This window comes from Spermophilus citellus (genome assembly GCF_964194105.1).
Source record: "Spermophilus citellus genome assembly, chromosome: 12".
Taxonomy (NCBI): domain Eukaryota; kingdom Metazoa; phylum Chordata; class Mammalia; order Rodentia; family Sciuridae; genus Spermophilus; species Spermophilus citellus.
Window position 1 is genome coordinate 122,259,830 of NC_138198.1, and position 20,987 is coordinate 122,280,816.

The following is a 20,987-nucleotide window of genomic DNA, read 5'->3' on the forward strand; positions in this document are numbered from 1 at the left end:
AACTCCATATGTAGCTAATATTCTTCCTTTTTAGTCTGTGTTAATTATCATGACAAAATAAAATCTCCTCTCGGTTAGCCTCGTGGATCAGTATTCAATCCTGACTACATAGGAGGCTCGAGAGACACCTCACACTTCCTACTCCTTGCATAACACTTAAAACAATAATCATCTGGGTTGATGTCCGTCTTCTCACAAGTCCCATGAGAGCAGAGACAATGTCCATTTTTTACATTCAACATAAACCAGGACGTTCAACATACAGTAGCATTTCATTACATATCTACCAAGAGGACCAATGAATGGATTAAAGAATGAATGACTGGATGAATTCCCTTCTCGAATTAAAAATAAACATTGCCTAAATGGAGATAATGGTGACTGTCTGGTTACAGAAGATAAAAACTATATGTATTCATTTATTAGTCATATAAGTTCCTTGCTTTCCTATCTGGCAAATGAAGTGAAAATATAAACACATGATTACTTAACTTGCTTGATGTTTAGCGCTATTATAAAAAATTTTAAGAACAGCTTTTACGCAATTGAAAACTCACTATGAACCTCAAGTCTGTTGTGAATTTTCTGAAAGCAGAAATAGCCTTGTGCACATTAAGGGAAACAGTGTTTAGATGAAGGGAGCTATCAGTCTGGAATATTCTCTCTGGTCCGACAACATCTGAAGTGTTGTTTGCTCATCTCTCAGACTAATTCACTAGCCCACAGCCATCTCCACATTCTATGAGGAAATCAGTAACATTACTTATAAATTTTGATCACAACATTAAAAAAAAAAATCGTGTGCTGGGGTGGGAAACCATGATGATAAAAGAGCCAGACAACTTGTTACATGAGGAAGGGTTTAATTAAACGAAATGTTTAGCTGGAGCAGAAATGTCTTCTGGGAAGAATTATTCACAAATACTTGATGGGCTGTCATGGGAAGAGGATGATATGTGTCTCACGTGGCTCCAGGGAATAGAACTTGGACCAATGTGTAGAAATTACAGTGCAGCAGACTTTGACAGAGTGAAAAGAAAACTTTCCAACACTTTTAACTTCCTGAAATTGGAATCAGCTGCCATATCAAGATGATCTCTAAAAATAAGCAGAAATTTAATACTGTAGAGAAAATTCTGCTTTGGATGGGAGTCATTAGACTGGAAGATTTTAGTGTAACTTGGAATTTTAAAATTCTATAAATCATAAAACTCTTTTTCATGTATCACTTTGAAAATAAAATTGGATATTGATTTTTTCATATTGTATTTGTGAACATAAAATATATTCCTTATTATAAAAAGTTGTTTTAAAATTGCTCACATAAATTATTATGTGTACTTATAGAAACATAGCATACACTTAAATGCATTTATTATGAATTTGATTCATTTCCTTACAAAGTGAAGACCAACAATATCTCCATATTGAAGAATTAAATTTATAAGCCTTAAACTTTTTTGTATGCAAAGTATTCTAATATTCTTGTGCATACTTACACTTTTAACCAACATTAATGTTGGTTTAATAGACCAGCATCTAAAAGCCACTTTTATTGGATTATGGCTCCCGTAAAACCTCCCAGAGATTCAGCCCCCACTTGAGCAGTTGTTGAGGAAGCATCTGAGTATTAAGGACATGGATGTGGAGCAGGTCCACGTTGAATCTTCACGGCCTCTTGGGTGTAGCTCCTGCTGCAACTGACAGGAACTCAAGGATTCAAGCAAAGAGATGTGCCCTCAACCCTAGGTGTGTATTCCCACAATAATCTGTGTTTGACAGTTAAGTAAATATGTTTTTACATAAGAAAATAGTGTATAGTATAGGATTACACTTAAAACACCCATGAATAGTAAAACTAATCTTTGAAACATCATATAAGCAAGGAAGAAAAATTTCAAGTGAACTGTTAAGTTCACTTACATCTTCTCAGAAGGGCCCCTTCCTGAGATAGCAGCCAGTGGAGAAGCATCAGCCTTTGAGAATCAGTGATGTAGCTCTCTGCTTCATCTTGTTCATTCCACCGCAAACAACAGATTTCCCTAAAGGGCAGGAGCCGCTCCAACATTCTCCACATAACAAAAGAATATCAGAGATCGTGTTTACCCAATGAAAAGAAACAGAGCTTTGCTTTTTTTCTTCCACACAGAACAGCAGCATCCTAATTTGCCCCATCCAAATGACCAATGGTCTTTCTCAAGCACCAAAATTAAGGACAGAATTCCTACCTGTGACAGAGAAGAGAATTCTGGTGAAAGAATACAAAGTACAGTCCTGAGGGGCACTGCTCTTAAACAAAGACGATATGGAATAATTTACAGTTCTTTAAAGAGGAAAAACGTGCAGGTAAAGAACAAGACTGGAGAGCTGGAGTGGGTGGCTCAGTGGTAGAGCGCTTGATAGCATGTGTGAGGCACTGGGTTCGAGTCCCAGCACCACATATAAATAAATAAAATAAAGATCCATTGACAACTAAAAAATAAAAACAAACAATAAAAATTAAAAAGAAAATTAAAAAGAACAAGACTGGGACAAAAAAGTCCCAGGTAGCTGAGGTTAATATAGATATTCAGAAGCCCAGGGGTATTTGAAAACAAAAAGCCAATCCCTGAGTGACTTGTGATCTGGAGCAATTCAGGTAATATCCCAGAGCTGTGGGCTCACCATTCATGAATGTTTATAATTAATGTTGATTATCCCATCAGATTGACAGTTATAAAAATACTACCATCATCCAAGCTGAACAAACTGTGGGGAAATAGAAAGTTGAGTAATGTGCTGGTGGAGGTACGACTTGCTATAACCTTCTTAGTATCTTTTGAAAGCAATGATGCTCATGCAATTTGATGAAGAAATATAAATGTAAAGAATATCTCTTAGAGTAAAAAACTGCACATATGGATAAATCAACCAGTATATATATATATATATATATATATATATATATATATACACACACACACACACACACATATATATATATGTACATAAATATATGCACACATATGAACGTGTATATAGAGTACATATATAAACAAATGCTTCCTATTCCTCATATATATGCACATGCATATATACATCATATACATATACTTACATGTATATGAACACACACACCAGAGACACTTAGAAATCCTTTGTTTATTTTAGATATTAGAATACATATTCTAGATTTGTTAAGATATACCATCTAATATATGAAGATTCTTATTTATGTTATATAGAAATGGTGATTTGTAGAGAGAAAATGTGGTCAATGTGCCAAGAAATTATGTATATTGTCATTTTTATTAATAAGAAGTAACATGTACACATAAATATGTGTACACACAGACACACACCATACACACACACACACACACACACACAATGTGGAGAGGGAGAGAGGAGAGAGCGGGAGAGCACTCCACCTCAAAGAGTCAGCACTAGGGAAGAAAAGGGAAGACATCAAAGCCCATTCCTTTCCCTCTGTTTCTTTTGGCTTCTCCACCTCAACAGGCTGGGAAGTCGGGTATCCACCTGCCAAGACTGCCCTGCAGCTAGGTGTGTCTGTGTAACCAGTTCCAGTCACTGAAGTGAAGGGAAGTCAGCTATAGTGATGCTGAGAAATGTTTGGCTTCCAGTGGAAAGAGACAGAAAGCCGGCTCTACTCTTGCCACCCTTTCCTGCCCTGGATGCCAATGTGACTTCTGGAGCAGCAGCAATCACACTGCAATTGTGAGAGACTTGCTGGGGAATTGCTCTGTGGTGGGTAGAAACAGGGTCCAGCCTGCGTGATAGACCTAACCTGATTTTCTCTTAAAATTGGGAGCCATCTCGCCACAAAGCCATGAAAAGAAAATTTTGGCTTTACTATAAGTTACTGCAAATTCTGAACCTGCTTGGAATGCCTGCTAGTGCCTTGAACTCAACCATTCCTGGCTCTCTGACCAGATAGCAGCCCTCTCTGAAACTTTAGTGACGCCTCACAAATCTTGGCCTTCCCTGGCCAGATAACAACCCTCTCTGAGGCTCTAATGACCTTCATAAATTCTGATGTTGTGGCCAGCAAAAATGTAAACTACCATTAGTGTTATTCTCGTCAGAGTTCTGTTATCTGTAACCCCCCCCCCCTTTGTGTAACTTTCTGGGCTATAAGGCTGGGCTGCGGGAAAGTGGCTGCTGCTGTCTTGTTCCCGCGGTTTTGGGGTGAGAGAGGCAGCCCAGCCAGTCGAAATAATCAGCTTGCTTTAATTTGATTTTAATTGGAGTCAGTGGTCTTTTCTTGTGTCCTGGTCTAACACTGGGCACAGCTGAGAAGAGTTTCTGGGTAAATGAGAAAAATAAGCTGCTATTCTTGATGATCAGTGGATGCCTTCACTGGTTTGTGCTGCCATAACCGAATACCTGAGACTGGGTAAAGGACAGAGATGTGTATCTTACTGCTCTGGAAGATGGGAAGTCAAGACTGAGGCGCTGGCCTCTACGAGGGGCCTTCTCTCTGTGTCCTCACATGGCAGAGGAACAGGAGAGAGGGAACCCACTCCTGGAGGCCACTTTTACAGGAGCATTAACCTGTGAAGGAAAGTGGTGTCACTTGGATCTAAGCACCTTCATTGAGCACCACTACCAACGCCATCCCATAATAGACTAAGTTTCTAACACATGAAGACTGAAGGGGACACAAACCATAGCTGCACAGCTCTGTGACCCTCATTCCAAACCATGTGGAATTGAAAAGAGGAGACATTTTTCTTCATTCCTTAAGTTGCTATATAAACCTTGCACATTATTATTATCTTCATAACTTTTTAAAGTAGAGCAATTAAAGATAAGAGAATAGAAGCAATTCAGCACAGAAGGAAAAATCTTTTAGAAAGATACAGTTAACCCTTTCCACTGTACTCTAATTGTTGATCTTATTTCAACACAAAGGGATGCTCTTACTAGTTTGTGCCTTACCCGTTAAGTAGCTGTGAGAAGCATTTCAGATACTGCCTTTATTCCATAATCAAGTGCTGAATCCTTTTCTAAATCACTGAAAGTGACACCAAGGTTAGTCTCAATAAAAATAGGTGTTTATTAAGTGTCCCGGCTATGTAAGGCTATGTAAAAATGTTCTACAGTAATCAAGAGTCTTTCAACAACTTGAGAAATCTTTTCAAAATATAAATATAACAGTGATTCAAGAAACTTCAGCTACACAAAATGAGGAAACTTTTTTTCTCTCATTCCAATGAAGCATGACTCAATGGATAATTTTATGATTTGAATTTGAGACAAGACAATCAAATACTTGCTTAATGCCACACTTGTTCAAATGCAAAGGTAATTAAGCATTGATGATGATATTTTTAGGTCTAGATAATAATGGTAAATAATGTTTGCAAGAAAAATGTGGTGTTATAAAGAATGAATGAACGTGGGCAGGCCAGGGAGGGAGGAAGCCATGGGCTGAATTGAAAAATGCAGAAAACAACTCCTTAACAGCGAACACCAGAGAATCAGAGATGTGGGGGCAAATGTCTGATGCTGTTCACTAAGATGCTCCAGGTACGTGGCAAACCACAAAATAAGTAACATGCATCAAGCCTGTTTTATTAGCAGCTGAAATTATTAGTGATGAGAACGGTATAACTTGTCATCCTTTCTATTTGTCTTACTTGTACTTAATGAGAATTATATTAATTTAGGATTGGGATTATCATCCCTCCTCTTCTACAGGGTTTTTCAATTCCACTTTTAATAATATTTTATCATTCTTTTTACTATAAATTACTTAGCAGCACCGTCTGGAAAAACATTGAGGACTGAAAACACAAAAGCTGCTACTGTGTGTCCTGTCTAGCATTCCTTTCAGAGTTAGGTGACTCCATAAGGACCCACTCTAGTCCCTGTCTTGGAGCTGTTTCACTATCTGCTATTTCTGGAAAATGTCTAAGAATGCAAACTTGTCCCTATAACATAAATAAATTGTATCCTATGAAATATTCTCCATTGTTAGCCCATGGATATAACAGGGCTGCACCTATTTGTAAATTTATCCCCAGTCTCTTGATAGTTTATCCCTTTTCAATACAATCAAGAAAAAACAGTGTTGTTATCTGCCAGACTCCACAGGAGATCAGAAGCCCCATGTTCATGATAAGAATTTCATCCATGATAAGGACTTCCACAAATGAATTTTAATATAGGATCTAGCATGTAATCATTAAAAATAAGTCCCTCATAATATTGGGAAAAAACAGTTGAATTAATAGATACATGAATATCACACTAAATAAAATTATAGCATACCTTGCTTGTGTCAACAAATGTGTCACATAAAACAAATAATGAATGTTCCTTCAGATTCAGAGACTGTCAGATGCAAATTTTGGATTTTGATTATATCCTTTGTTTTTAAAATGTGCTAATTTGCTCCGTAACTTTGTTAACAATCTCAGTGCTTTCCTTTGTTAACTCAAATGTTCATCTTCAAAGAGAAAAACAATTCCTTTTCTTCTGTAACTTTGGATCAAACACTTTCTTGCTTTCAAAATTCTTGCAGACCAATGCAGAATTTGTTTTTCCTTGACTAGACATTTTACTAGAAAACAGCCATGTCCTCTGGTGGCATTAGTTCCTAGGCTACCTGGCCTGAACTGATAGAATTAATCAAATTGACAGTTATGTGAAGGCCTTAACATTCTCATAACTGGACAAAACTTTAGAGAGGTTTACAAGTTATAGAACCCTGACCTCCCTTAAAGCATTTGATTTTGAAACTTTCAATTGTAAATTCTTCCTTGCCCCTTTGAGATGAATGTCTTCTCCCAGGCTCTTGACAGTTATAATCCAAGGAGCTGAGGGCCAGACTTGTAATGCTATCACATTGTCTCCCAGGCTCCATGGAGATGAGAAGCCCAGCTCCACAATAAGGACCAATTAACAAATAGGACAGACAGCCTAATAATACTGACCAAACTCTCTTTCAGGGTCTTCTCTGTTTTCCCACTAGCTCACAGAGCTCTGAGACTCTGCTGTATTAGTCTCAAGAGGGTTTTCAGTCTTTCCCCTATTGCAATGAGCTTGAATAAACTCATCCTTGTCTGTTTAACTGTGCCAGATACAATTTCCCTGTTTATTGCTGCCTTCGACTCAGTGATAAGTAAGCATATTCTCTAGGTTCCCTGACTGGAGTGTGAACTGTCATCTTCTGTGAGTTGTCTCAACTCTTTTACAACATGACACGTGTGTGTGTGTGTGTGTGTGAGTGTGTGTGTGTGTGTGAGTGTGTGTGTGTGTGTGTGTGTGTGAGTGTCATTAGGAATATTTGTTTAAATGGACTGGGTAGTCACTGTACTGCAGACAGGTGAGGTATGGCTGGAGGAAGTGGGTCATTGGAGGCATGCTCTGTAAGGGCCCATCTTCCCTACAGCTAGTGCAATCTCTCTATCCATCTCCATCTCCATCTCCCTCTCTCTGTCTTTGCTGCTGTGAGGGGAGAAGCTTCTCTCTCTCGCACTATTCCCCCATGATGTGCTACCTCATCTTGGACCTACAGCAATGGAATCGGCCATCTGTGGACTGACACCTCTGATACTGTGAGCCCCAAATCAACTTTCTCTCCTCTAAGTTGCATTCTGGTCACAATAATGCAACAGTTGAACAAAATGCATACAATGTATTGTCCCTTCATTACACTTTGTAAAAGTTAAAATCATATGGACTCTGCTCCTAAAGTTCAAGATGACTTTATAACTGGGTCTTAATAAAGACACCAAGCCAGCATTTGTAAAACTCCTCTCCAGATGCTCTAAAAACACCTTGCCAAAAGCCTAGCACATCCCAGAGGGTACTTCATATTGCTTTTGTCGTGACTTTTCACTTCTAATCATTATCATGGGATGCTAGATAATGTACTTTAACTCCTTTTATCCACTCCTTAAACCATGTACTAAAATCAGTAGACTTTTCCTTAGCATGTTGGGTGGTGGTACAAGACAGCAAAAATTCAGTCTTGGAGCCAATTTTATGCTGAGAACCACAGTTCACTAATAGCTATATATAAAAAATATGTATATATTTAGAACAGAATAAATCAAATAATAAAATAATTTTATTCTCAGATTTTAGCTCTGCAATCAGTTGCAAAAATAAAGTCAAATATGGTTTTCTTCCCCACACTAGATGTTTCGAATTTGTAAACACCAGCCAAACATTAGCTCAAGAAGTTATTTCTTAATGTTTGGTCCTGTGAAAAAAAAATCTCTTCAATAACTTGTTGAAAATAGAGGTCAGACTGATTAGATCTAAATCCCTGGCAACTCAGTTGAGAATCTGCACATTTTACATGCACCCAAGATGATGCCCAGACTCATTGACATTTGAGAGTCTTGGCCTTAAGCTACTGCACATTCTGATAAAAGATCTGGTTTTATTTGAGACCTGAGTATAAGTATGTAAGTCAGACATTATAGCTTGTGTTGAAGCACAAATGCACTACGAAAGTTACTTTTCTTCAATTAAAATTAAAATTCTGAAGCAGAAGTTGTTCTTTTTTTCTAGTACATTATAAAAATATAAATGAAAAAGTTATACTCAAAGGAATAAAAGAGAGGGCAAAACAAAACCAACAAAAACACATTTGTGAATAAAGAATGACATTTGAAATGCTATAGACAACACGCCATGCATCAGGAGAAAACGAAATCACTATTTCTACCACAAACAAACCTTTTATAAAAATAACTTCCAGATTGATTGAAGATTTTAAAGGTTAAATCAAAACCATAAAGGTATTCGAGATAGGTACAAACAAGTATTTAAATAATCATACCACTGGGAAAACATTACCAAGGAAAGACATCACAAAGAAAATTTTCACCCTGCATAAAAATTCCCTATGATGAAATCCAACATCAGTTGAATAAATAAATATGAAAAAATAGCAATCAAACTATAAATATAGGGGAAAATGAAAAAGTAGGAATAATAAGTTTCTGTGGCCATTTTAAGCTTTTTTTGTCATTTTTTTAAAAAGTGTTTAGTTCTTGGTGGTGACAAGTCCAGGAAAAGCAACTGAGGCAACAGACCTCTAATGTCAATAATCCAAGTCTCCAAGTGGACAGTCCCAGGCCTATAGTTTTCTCCCACAGCCAAGTGTGTTAAATTGAAAAGGTGAGACAACTTGGAAACATAAAACATTTATGTCAATTTCTGCATTAATTAACAAAGAACTTTAAGAAATTTTTTAAAACTCTAGAATATAGAGCTGAGCCTGGACTTTTGTTTTCAACCTCAAATACTTCTCAGCAAGACCTCTGGAAACAATCCTCGGCTTAGCTTGGTGTAAATGTATTTAATGTTTACTTCATTTGCATGTTACTACAATCATCAGGAGGATGAGATTTACAGACCAGCTGCAGCCAGATTGGAGGCTTCAGGATTTAATCCTATGGAACCTTCTTCCCACTTAATTGAAATCCTATTATGTCCTTCACTTATCTTCAACCTTAATTGGTTCTTAATCTTTATCTCTTTTCTGTCAGCCAATTATTCATTCTCCTTATCTTGCTGAGCAGGATAACTTTAGCACCATTCTCAAACTCTCCAAGTATTTATGTCCTGAGATCTCTGCCAAACTGTTTACAATGCATTTTGAAGTTCAATGCAATTTGCTATACTGAAGTGGATCTGTGTTTCACCAGATATTACATTAGTTCTCCCGTAACACATATGGTAGCTTATTTTGTCTTCTCCTGTTAAGAAAGTGTTGATATCACTGATTTTTTAAAGAGTTCTTGCTAATAGAAAATGCAAACTATACCACATAAAATTGAGTTCAAAAGAATAATTACAAAGGAAGAGTAATAAGGACTAATGAAGATAAGGAAGTATTTCATCTCATTACTTATCAAGGAAATAAAAAAAACAAAAAGAACGGTGAAAAAAAACTATTTTTACCATCAAATTATCAATGATTTACATAGTGTTCTTAGTTTTTGCTAGCCAACAAAACTGTTTAACAAAAGGATGTATGTGATTGTCCCATAAATAAAGTCTGGCTCCCTCTCCTGGGGGTTCTGAGGACTCCACCCAGTCCCTACAGGAGCCTTTCCAGGAAGCTCTGAGGGATTCAGAGTTCTCTATTAAAGGATTCATGAAACTCCGTCTCACAAGAGTCTAGGAAGGGGCATTCCTGCACACCACTGCTGATGGTGATGGCAGGCATTTGAAACCACATCTTAAAGTGTGTGGCCATGAATCTTGTGTTTCCCCCAAATTCCTAGGCTGAATCTCTGACTCTTGATGGATTTGGTGAAGGGCACTCTAGGAGATGACTGAATTGAGATGGGGTCATGCAGGTGGGGCTCCATGATGGGATTAGTGTCTCTGAGAGAAGAGGAAAAGAGGCCCAAGGTCTCTTAGAAGTAATTGTGCAGGTTCTGCATTATTTGCTTGCTTTCTGCAATTGTTACATTTTTGAATTTACTATTTTTACTGTTACTATTACAACAAAAGCACTAAAATGTTAAATAAAAACTAATAAGCCAAGGATAAACTTAGAGGAAATGTGATATATGAGATGAGGAAAAGTTCTCATCCGTTTGTGTATAGGTAGGCACCAATCGATACAGAAAGGAAGGCACCATCCAAAAGAGAAAATGCGTGTGAATCAACCATCAAAAGAAACAAAATGGCCAGGCACAGTGGCACACACCTGTAATCCCAGAGGCTTGTGAGTCTGAGGCAGGAGGATGGCGAGTTCAAAGCCAGACTCAGCAAAAGTGGGGTGCTAAGCAACTCAGTGAAATCCTCTCTAAATATGAAATAGGGCTGGGGATGTGACTCAATGGTCCAGCACCCTTGAGTTTGATCACCAGTACCAAAAAAAAAAAAAATTAAAGAAAGCAAAATTAACAGTAAGCATATTAAGCCTTATTAGCCCTATAACAGTAAAAAGAAAAGAAAAATTAACATAATGAGATTGTATTTTTCAAAAGGGTATAATTCAGCTTCTTTGACAATTGATGCCCAGGTTCTTCTAAGTGCTTGCATCAATTATTTTATATAATCGCCACAGTTACTAAGTGTATAGGTATTGTTTTCACTGGCCCACTTTGCAGCCCAGAGAACATGAGAAGGTGGTGATGAGCTGTTGGAGTGTGCAGGCTGCAGGCCCTTTCAAATGTCAGCAGTATCCTGCCCCAGAGTACCTGGCCCTCACCATCACATGCAAACCTTCCATGCCAACTTCCAGCAATACAATTGATCCAATCCAGTGCTCTCTAGGGTTCCAGTAAAGGAAGAGCTATCAAAACTCTCCCAGGCATAGTGGAAACACATTTGTAGAAGTCAGTTTAGACTTAAGAATCAACTGTATTTATATATATATATATATATATATATATATATATATATATATATTCATTTGCCAGGTGCAGTGGCGCACCTTTATGATCCTAGCAACTGAGGAGGCTGAGGCAGGAGAAATGCAAGTTCAAGGCCAGACTAGGAAATTTAGAGAAAACTTGTCTCCAAATAAAAAGAGCTTAGAATGATGTAGCTCAGTGATAGAGTACCTTGGGTTCAGTCACCACAAAAGCAAACAAAAAATGTCCATTTGAGAGGTATTCCCAAATGCTGGCTGTTATACTCAAAAATAAACACAGATATACACAAAAGTTCATGAATAAAGTTTCCTAGTGTATTTTTACTTAAAACAGAAAAAAAGGAAGAACATGAATATGGTAAATAAAGGATTCAACAGAATACAATTATTAAAAAATTATTTTCCATGTTGGGCAAATAGTAGAAACCCAAAGTTTTTTTTATTGGTGTATTATAATTTACATAATACTGGAATTCATTAGGCCATTTTGCATATGCACATGATGTACTTGGAAAAATTTCATCCCTGCTTACTCAACTGGGGAGCCAAATTTACCAAAGTATGCTATGTCCATATACAAATATATCACAATGAATACAGATTTTATATATAATTATAATGCACTACTTTTTAGAAAAACTTGCAGTTTTAAGATGAATAACTACTGGTGGCCTAATGTAGAGCACAGTGGTTATGGTGAATCATAATATGAAGCTTGAAAGAAGAGAATTTACAATAACCCCTGCAAAAGAAATCACAAAGTGCTTTGACATCTTTCTATGCAAAGGACCTTTGATATTTTCCCAAATTTATATGATCCTAAAAAACTGCTTGATTGTATAAGCAATAATTGCGAAGTTATCAAAATGATATATTTTTTTCCTGATCCACCAAAAAGAAAAAAAAAAATACTCTCAAGAGTATTCAAGGGCTGGGCATGTGGCTCAAGCGGTAGCGCGCTCACCTCGCATGCGTGCGGCCCGGGTTCGATCCTCAGCACCACATACCAACAAAGATGTTGTGTCCACCAAGAACTAAAAAATAAATATTAAAAAAAAATTCTCTCTCTCTCCCCTCACTCTCTTAAAAAAAAAAAAGAGTATTCAAGTAATTGAGAAAAAGCTAATAAGTTGCAGTAAGTTGAAATAAAAAATATATGTATTCAATATAACTCTAAATTCATTTTTAAAATATCAAACATATTCATAATGTAAATAATCCCATATTTATATTTATTTTATTTTAGTATATACATTTAATATGTAAATATACACTTTTTGCAGTCTCATTTTGTTCTATAATTAAACAAGGGTAAATATACGTGTACATATATAATTGACAAAAGAATAGACACAAAACTATTAAACAAGTTTAAGGAGGCTGTGGGATCATGAATTTTTTATTGCTTCTCTGTATGTTCAAACTTTTATGTGATAAATTTTCACTTTTTATCTAATGCAAACTGAAGTGTTGCTGGAAACCAGAAGGACCCATGGAAGGCTGTCATTCTCTCCTGTCCATCAGACAGGCTAAAGGGGTGTCTGTAAGAACTTGAAAGCCACAAGACAGCCAGTGACAAATGCAAGTGACAGTAGCAGGAGTCACAGTAGCAGCAGGAATAGCCCCTGCCTCCAGCATCAGCAAAAAAAACAAAAGAGCTGTGGCTTCCTCCCAGATCACATGAAGAGATAGACAACCAGAGCCTGGATTTTGATCATTTCCTGTCTTCTGCTGCTTTTGGTGTTGATTTGTTCTTCTTTTTCTAGAGCTTTCAGATATAATGTTAAGTCACTTATTTGTTAACTTTTCCTTCTTTTAAGGAATGAACTCCATGCAATGAACTTTCCTCTTAAAACTGTCTTCATAGTGTCTCAGAGAATTCAATATATTGTATCTGTGTTCTCATTCAACTCTAAAGATGTTTTAATCTCCTCCTTGATGTCTTCTGCAACCCATTGTTCATTCAGTAGCATAATATTTAGTCTCCAGGTGTTAGAGTAGCTTTTATGTCTTATTTTATCATTGATTTCTAATTTCATGTCTTTATGACCTGATAGAATGCTGGGTAGTATCTCTACTTTTTTATATTTGCTCAGAGTTGCTTTGTGGCACAGTATATGGTCTATTTTATAGAAGGATCCATGTGCTGCTGAGAAGAAAGTGTATTCACTCCTTGAACAACAAAATATTCTATATATGTCAGTTAAATCTAAGCTATTGATTGTATTATTGAGACCTATAGTTTCTTTGTTCAGCTTTTGTTTATAAGATCCATCCAGTGGTAAAAGAGGTGTGTTAAAGTAACCCAGAACTATTGGGTTGTCATATATTTGACTCTTGAACTTGAGAAAAGTTTGTTTGATGAATATAGATGTTCCAGTGTTTGGGGCATATATATTTAAAATTGTCAAGTTTTGTTGGTGTTTGGTTCTCTTGAGCAGTATGTGGTGTCCTTCTTTAGACCTTTTGATCGACTAGCTTGAAGTCTACTTTATTTGATATGAGGTTGTAAACCCCTGCTTGCTTCCACAGACCATGTGAGTGGTATGGTTTTTCCCAATCCTTCACCTTTAGTCTGGGGATATCTTTTCTTATGAGATGAGGCTCTTGGAGGCAGCATATTGTTGTTGTTTGATCCAATCTGCTAGTCTATGTCTTTTGATTGGTGAGTTTAGGCCACTAACATTCAGGGTTATTATTGAGACATGATTTGTATTCCCAGTCATTTTTGTTTATTTTGGTATTTAATTGACTTCGTTTCTCCTCTGATTATTTTTCCCTTAGTGTAATACCTCCCTCTGCTGATTTTCATCATTGTTTTTTACTTCCTCTTCATGGAATCTTTTGCTGAGCATGTTCTGTAGTGCAGGCTTTCTAGTTGTAAATTCTTTTAACGTTTGTTTATCATCAAATCTAAAGCTTAATTTTACTGGATATAAGATTCTTGGTTGGCATACATTTTTTTCAGACCTTAGCTTATGTCTGGGTTGAAAAAATTGCTGATATACAAATTAGTCTCCCCCTATATGTGATCTGATTCCACTCTTGTGGCTTTGAAGATTGTATCCTTATTCTGTATGCTAGGCATTTTCATTATAATGGGCCTTGGTGTAGATCTGTTGTAATTTTGTACATTTAGTGTCCTTTAAGCCTCTTGTATTTGGTTTCCTAATTCATTCTTCATGCTTGGTAACTTTTCTTATATTATCTCATTGAAGAGATTGTGCATTCCTTTGGTTTGAAACTCTGTGCCTTCCTCTATCCCAATAACTCTTAGATTTGGTCTTTTGAAGCTGTCCCATAATTCTCAGATATTCTGTTCATGGTTTCTTACGTCTTTACTGTGTGGTCAAAATTGAAAAAAAAAAATTGATCAAACAAAAAGTTGGTTCTTTGAAAAAATAGACAGACCCTTAGCCATGGTAACAAAGAGAAGGAGAGAGAAAACTCAAATTACTAACATCCATGATGAAAAAAGAAATATCACAATAGACACCACAGAAATACAGAAGATAATTATTATTTTGAAAATTTGTATTCCAATAAAATAGAAAATATTGAAGGCATCAACAAATTTGTAGAGTCATATGAATTGTCCAAAATTAATCAGGATGATATATACAATTTAAGCAGATCAATTTCCAGTGATAAAAAGAAGACATCATCAGAAGCCTACCAACCAAGAAAAGCCCAGGACTGGATGGCTGCAAAGCCATGTTCTACAAGACCTTTAAAGAAGAACTAATACCAATACTCTTCAATTTATTTCAGGAAATGGAAAGAGAGGGAGCACTTCCTAACTCATTCTATGAGGCCAATATCATCTTGATCCCCAAACCAGGCAAAAACACATCAAAAAAAAAAAAAAAGAAAAAGAAAAAAGAAAACTTCAAACCAATATCTCTAACGAACATAGATGCAAAAATTCTCAATAAAATTCTGGCAAATTGAATACAAAACATAGCAAAAAGATAGTGCACCATGATCAAGTGGGATCCATTCCAGGGATGCAAGGTTGGTTCAACATACAGAAAACAATAAATGTAATTCATCACATCAGTAGACTGAAAATAAGAATCATATGATCATCTAAATAGATGCAAAAAAAAGCATTTGACAAAATAAAGCATGATCAAAACAATAGAAAAACTAGGGGTAACAGAAATATATCTAAACATTATAAAAGCTATCTATCCTAATCCCCCAGGCCAACATCATTCCAAATGGAGAAAAAAATTAAGGCATTCCCTGTAAAAACTGGAACAAGACAGGGATGTCCTCTTTCACCACTTCTATATAGCATAGTTCTTGAAAAACTGGCCAGAGTAATTAGACAGATGGAAAAAATTGAAGGGACACACATAAGCAAAGAAGAAATCAAATTAGCACTATTTGCCAACTATATGATTCTACACCTTAAAGACACAAAAGATTTCACCAGAAAACTCCTAGAACTAGTAAATGAGTTTAGCAAAGTAGCAGTATATAAAATCAACATTCATAAATCAAAGGCATTTCAGTATATCAGCGACAGATTCTCTGAAAGGGAAACAAGGAAGCTACCCCATTTACAATAGCATCAAAAAAAAATAGTTGGGAATCAACTTAACAAAAGAGGTGAAAGACTTCTACCATGAAAACTAGAGAATGCTAAACAAAAAAGTCAAAGAAGATCTTAGTAAATGGAAAGATCTACCTTGTTCTTGGATAGGCAAAATTAATATTGTCAAAATGACCACACTATGAAAAGGACTATACAGATTTAATGCAATTCTAATCAAAATCCCAAAGACATTTTTCATAGAAATAGAAAAAAACAGTCATGAAATTAATCTGGAAAAAAAATAAGAGACTCAGAATAGCTAAAGCAATACATAGCAAGAAGTGGCATCACTATACCAGACCTTAAACTATACTACAGAGCAATAGTAACATTTTTTGTTTTTTGGTATTGGCACCAAAATAGACTTGTAGACCAATGGTACAGAATAGAGGACACAGAGACTAACCCACATAATTACAGTTATCTTATATTTGACAAAGGTGCCAAAAATGTATATTAGAGAAAAGATAGCCTCTTCAACAAATGGTACTGGGAAAATTGGAAATCCATATGCAATAAAATGACATTAAATCCCTATCCCTCACCAGGCACAAAATTCAACTCAAAGTGGATCAAGGACCTAGGAATTAAACCAGAGACACCATGTCTATTAAAAGAAAAAGTAGGCCCAAATATCCATCATGTTGGAATACGAACCAACTTCCTTAATAAGACTCCTATACTGCAAGAATTAAAATCGAGAATGAATAAATGGGATGGATTCAAACTAAAAATCTTCTTCTCAGAAAAAAAAAATCAGGTTAATAGAGAGCCTACTAATTGGGAACAAATTCTTACCACACACATATCAGATAGAGCACTAATCTCTAGGATATATAAAGAATTCAAAAATCTTAACATCAAAAAACAAATAACCCAATCAATAAATGAGCCAAGAAACTGAACAGACACTTCTCAGAAGATATACAATCAATCAACAAATATCTGAAATAAAATGTTCAACATCTCTAGCAATTAGAGAAATGCAAATCAAAACTACTCTAAGATTTCATCTTACCCCAGTCAGAATGGCAGCTATCAAGAATACAAACAACAGTAAGTGTTGGCAAGCATGTAGGGAAAAATCCACACCCATACATTGCTGGTGGGACTGCAAATTGGTACAGCCAATATGAAAAGCAGTTTCATATTGAAAAGAGATTCCTTGGAAAACTGGGAATGGAACCACCATTTGACCCAGCTATTCCACTCCTCAGTCTATACCCAAAGGACTTAAAAACAGCATACTACAGTGACACAGCCACATCAATGTTTATAGCAGCACCATTCACAACAGCTAAACTGTGGAACCAACCTAGATGCCCTTCACTAGATGAATGGATAAAGAAAATGTGGTATATACACAATGGAACATTACTCAGCATTAAAAAAGAATAAAATCATGGCATTTGCAGGTAAATTGATGGAGCTGGAGAATATAGTGCTAAGTGAAATTAGCCAATTCTAACCAAATGTTGAATGATTTCTCTGATTTAAGGATACTGATTCATAATATGTGCAGGGGTGGAGGATAGGAGGATTAAATGAACTCTAGATAGGGTAAAGGGGAAAAGTGGAGGGAAGTGAAGGACAGGGGAATAGGGATAGGAAAGACAGTGGAATGTGATGGTCATCATTACCCTAAGCATGTATGAAGACACAAAGCATGTGACTCTACTTTGTGTTCAACCAGAGATATGAAAAATTGTTCTCTATATGTGTAATGTAAATTGTAATGCATTCTGTTGTTGTACATAACAAATTAAAATTTAAAAAACAAAAGCCTGGAATGTGTTAACCCAGTTTCATGGAGAGAAAGGAATTTTGGAAAATGTTGCTCCATAGCTAATGTGGCCCAGGACAATCCATTGTGTCAACCAAGGTCTGTCTCCCAAAGAGCACACTTTTTCAAGGAAAGATGCAGCTGGGTGCAGTGACACCCATCTGTAATCCCAACATATTTTATTATGTAAATGTGACTTAAAATAAAGAACATAATCTTGTAAAATCTAGAAATTGTATTAGAGTTCCTTCATGTAGGTTCCAGTGATGAACAAGCTTGATGTTTTATGTATTTAAACTAAAGCTTCTAAATTGCTTAACCCTAAATCTCATTGTTGTACCCCAGAATGGTTTCCTTCATCAATAGCAGGCATGTGAGGTGCAAAGTCTTGCACACCTTTATATTGAAATCAGAGTTCTCCTGCAATCCCTAGCATTACTATGGGCTTCCTAGGTGAATCACTGGTATCCTTTTTTTTCTCTGCCTTGTACCATTTTTCCTTATTTAAATGTACACATACTGAACCTTCACAAAGATCATATGCAATCACCAGTTCAACAGAACTCCATTTATTACCTAGTTACAATGGCTCCACATCATTTCACTCCTTAGTAGCACCAAATTCTTGAGCTGACAATGTATCTATACTTGGATATTTCAGATAAAGTACCGAGAACTACCTGAGGCTAGAAGAGTTAGCAAATTCAAGACCATTTCTTGAAGAGTAACCAGCTGGAGTTGAAGTTTAACCAACCTCAACTTTGGAGTAAAGGTCTACCTTGCCACTCTTTTCACAGTCAAACTGAGTTACTGTATGCACCCATCAAGTAAGTTAGAGCAGAATGTCTATATACACCAAATGTGTGGCAGCTTAAACCCAAATAGGTTAGCCTGGCTCCGTGCTTCATTTTTTAGTCTCTAGTAATGTGAGCTTCAATATTCTACTGTTACCAAACATAAGTCCAAACATATCTTAAAACTACTAGATCTTTACCAGAGTGACTGTCATTGTACTTATTTCCTATCCTGTAGAATACAGGTATCAAGGGCTAGGGATCTGGCTCAGTTGGTAGAGCGTTTGCCTCACATGCACAAAGCCTTGGGTTCAATCCCCAACACCACCACCAAAAAAAAAAGAATACAGGTATCAAGGGCTTCGCTTCTACATAGATGCCACTTCTTGCCTATGCAATCAGGTTAACTGAACACTGTACCACTGACATAAAGACACCATAGAGTATTCCTATGGCCCAGGTACCATCTGAGAGATGGAAGGAGTTAACCCAGGCCTGCTCTCACAATTAGATCCTGAACATTTTCTTTGCTATGTCATCTCTCTGGCTACAGAGTTAGCATTTCAGTAAGTGTTATTAGGAAAGTCCTCTGGCTCTTACAGATTGTCTTCAATTGTTGTCAATCACCCAGCCTGTCATATTCTATAACAAAAAGCCAGTGGTGCTCAGCATCTGCCTCCTGACTCCATAATCTTTAAGGTGCCATTTGTCTCATACTTTTCCAGTGCTAGAGCTATGACAGTAGCCACTACACCCCCCGCCCCTGTTTCTCCATCAAATTCACCACTGGCTTTTTCTTTCTAACAGCTTTTCCTGTAACAGCAAGCTGTGGACTCTCAATATTTCTTCTACCACCAATGACGTGCTAGAAATGGCAAAGTAATCTTTGCCATTCTCCTATTTTTTTTATTCTACCACTTAGGCCCACTTCTCAACCCTGCTTCTGAGGGTGAGAGATGGGCAAGAATCCAGACTGCGAATGCCACCTGCTTCCCTAGTTTCTTCTGATGTCAGAGGGTCCGACTAATCACTCGTCTAATCATTCCTTAATTCTCCATGATACATAGAATAGGACACGTAGCCCCATCTGACAAATCCTGGTTCAGAAGGTGCTCTGAGGGGAGTGTACCCTTCTGTATCTGAGTCAGGGCATGGGAACATGAATCCTGGGGCAACACGCTGCCACATCACACTGGAGCTGAGAGTGTCCATTGGTCCTACTGCACTGACCACCAGAGGGAATTTATGTATTATTTGTCTTCTTCCAGTCTCTAGTTCTCTTCAATTTTTAAATCTCTTCTACTGTTCTTTAATTTTATTTGACTAACATTAGAACCTCTCATCTCCCTGCCTTAGGGCCCTTAATTCATATATACCCTTATCACATTCTATAGAAATGTCCCTCTAATTTCTTTAAATTTACAAATTTCCTTTTCAAGTCTACTTAGAATGCATCCAATTTTCCCAGCACTATTTGTTGAAAAGACTATCTGTTCTCCAATGTACGTTTTTGGCACCTTTGTGTAAACATACGAAAAAAATTCAGCATCTCTAGCAATTAAAGAAACGCAAAACTACTGTAAGATTTTATCTCACTCCAGTCAGAATGGCAGCTAACAAGAACACAAACAACAATAAGCGTTGGTGAGCATGTGGAGAGAAAGGCACACTCAAACATTGCTCATGGGACTGCAAATTGGTTCAGCCAATCTGGAAAGCAGTATGGAAATTCCTTGAAAAACTGGAAATGGAACCACCATTTGACCTAGCTATCCCACTCCTCAGTCTATACCCAAAGGATTGCAAAACAGCAAATTACAGGGACACAGTCATATCAATGTTTATAGTAGCACAATTCACAAAAGCTAAATTGTGGAACCAACCCAAATACCCTTCAGTAGATGAATGGATAGGGAAACTTTGGTATGTATACACAATGGAACATTAATCAGCTAAAAGAGAATAAAATTATGGCATTTGCAGGTAAATGGATAAAGTTGGAGACTATAATGCTAAGTGAAGCAAGCCAATACTCAAAAACCAAAGGACAAATGTTTTCTTTGATATGAAGATGCTGACTCATAATGGTGAATGGGGGGGGGAGCATGGGAGGAATGGAGGAACTCGAGATAGGGCAAAGGGGAGGGAGGGAAAGGGAGGGGGCAAGGGGCTAGGAATGATCATGGAATGAGTCATCATTTCCCCAAGTACATGTATGAAGACACGAATGGTGTAAAAATGCTGTGTACAATCAGTGTCTTGAAAAGTTGTGCTCTGTATGTGTAATATGAAATGAATTGCATTCTGCCACCGTGTATAACAAATTAGAATAAATAATAATTTTTTAAAAAGAAGTGTGTGATTTTTCCCAACCTTTCACCTTCAGTCTATGTATATCTTTTCCTATCAAATGCGTCTCCTATAGGCAGCATATTGTTGGGTCTTGTTTTG

At 36.8% G+C, this 20,987-nt stretch overlaps 1 protein-coding gene across 7 annotated transcripts in view; it reads right to left on the reverse strand.

Moving 5' to 3' along the window:
• Positions 1–1,338: 1,338 nt before the first annotated feature.
• LOC308631591 (uncharacterized protein) overlaps positions 1,339–20,987 on the reverse strand; it is an 89,638-nt gene continuing 69,989 nt past the window's right edge. Inside the window, exon 5 of one of the 7 annotated variants that reach the window (XM_081262951.1) lies at positions 1,339–2,069. In XM_081262951.1, the coding sequence (XP_081119077.1) occupies positions 1,916–2,069 (154 nt within the window). In that variant the 3' untranslated portion in view covers positions 1,339–1,915. The remainder of the gene's footprint in view (positions 2,070–20,987) is intronic. The other 6 variants (XM_081262950.1, XR_014018276.1, XR_014018277.1 and 3 more) reach the window with 6 other exon arrangements.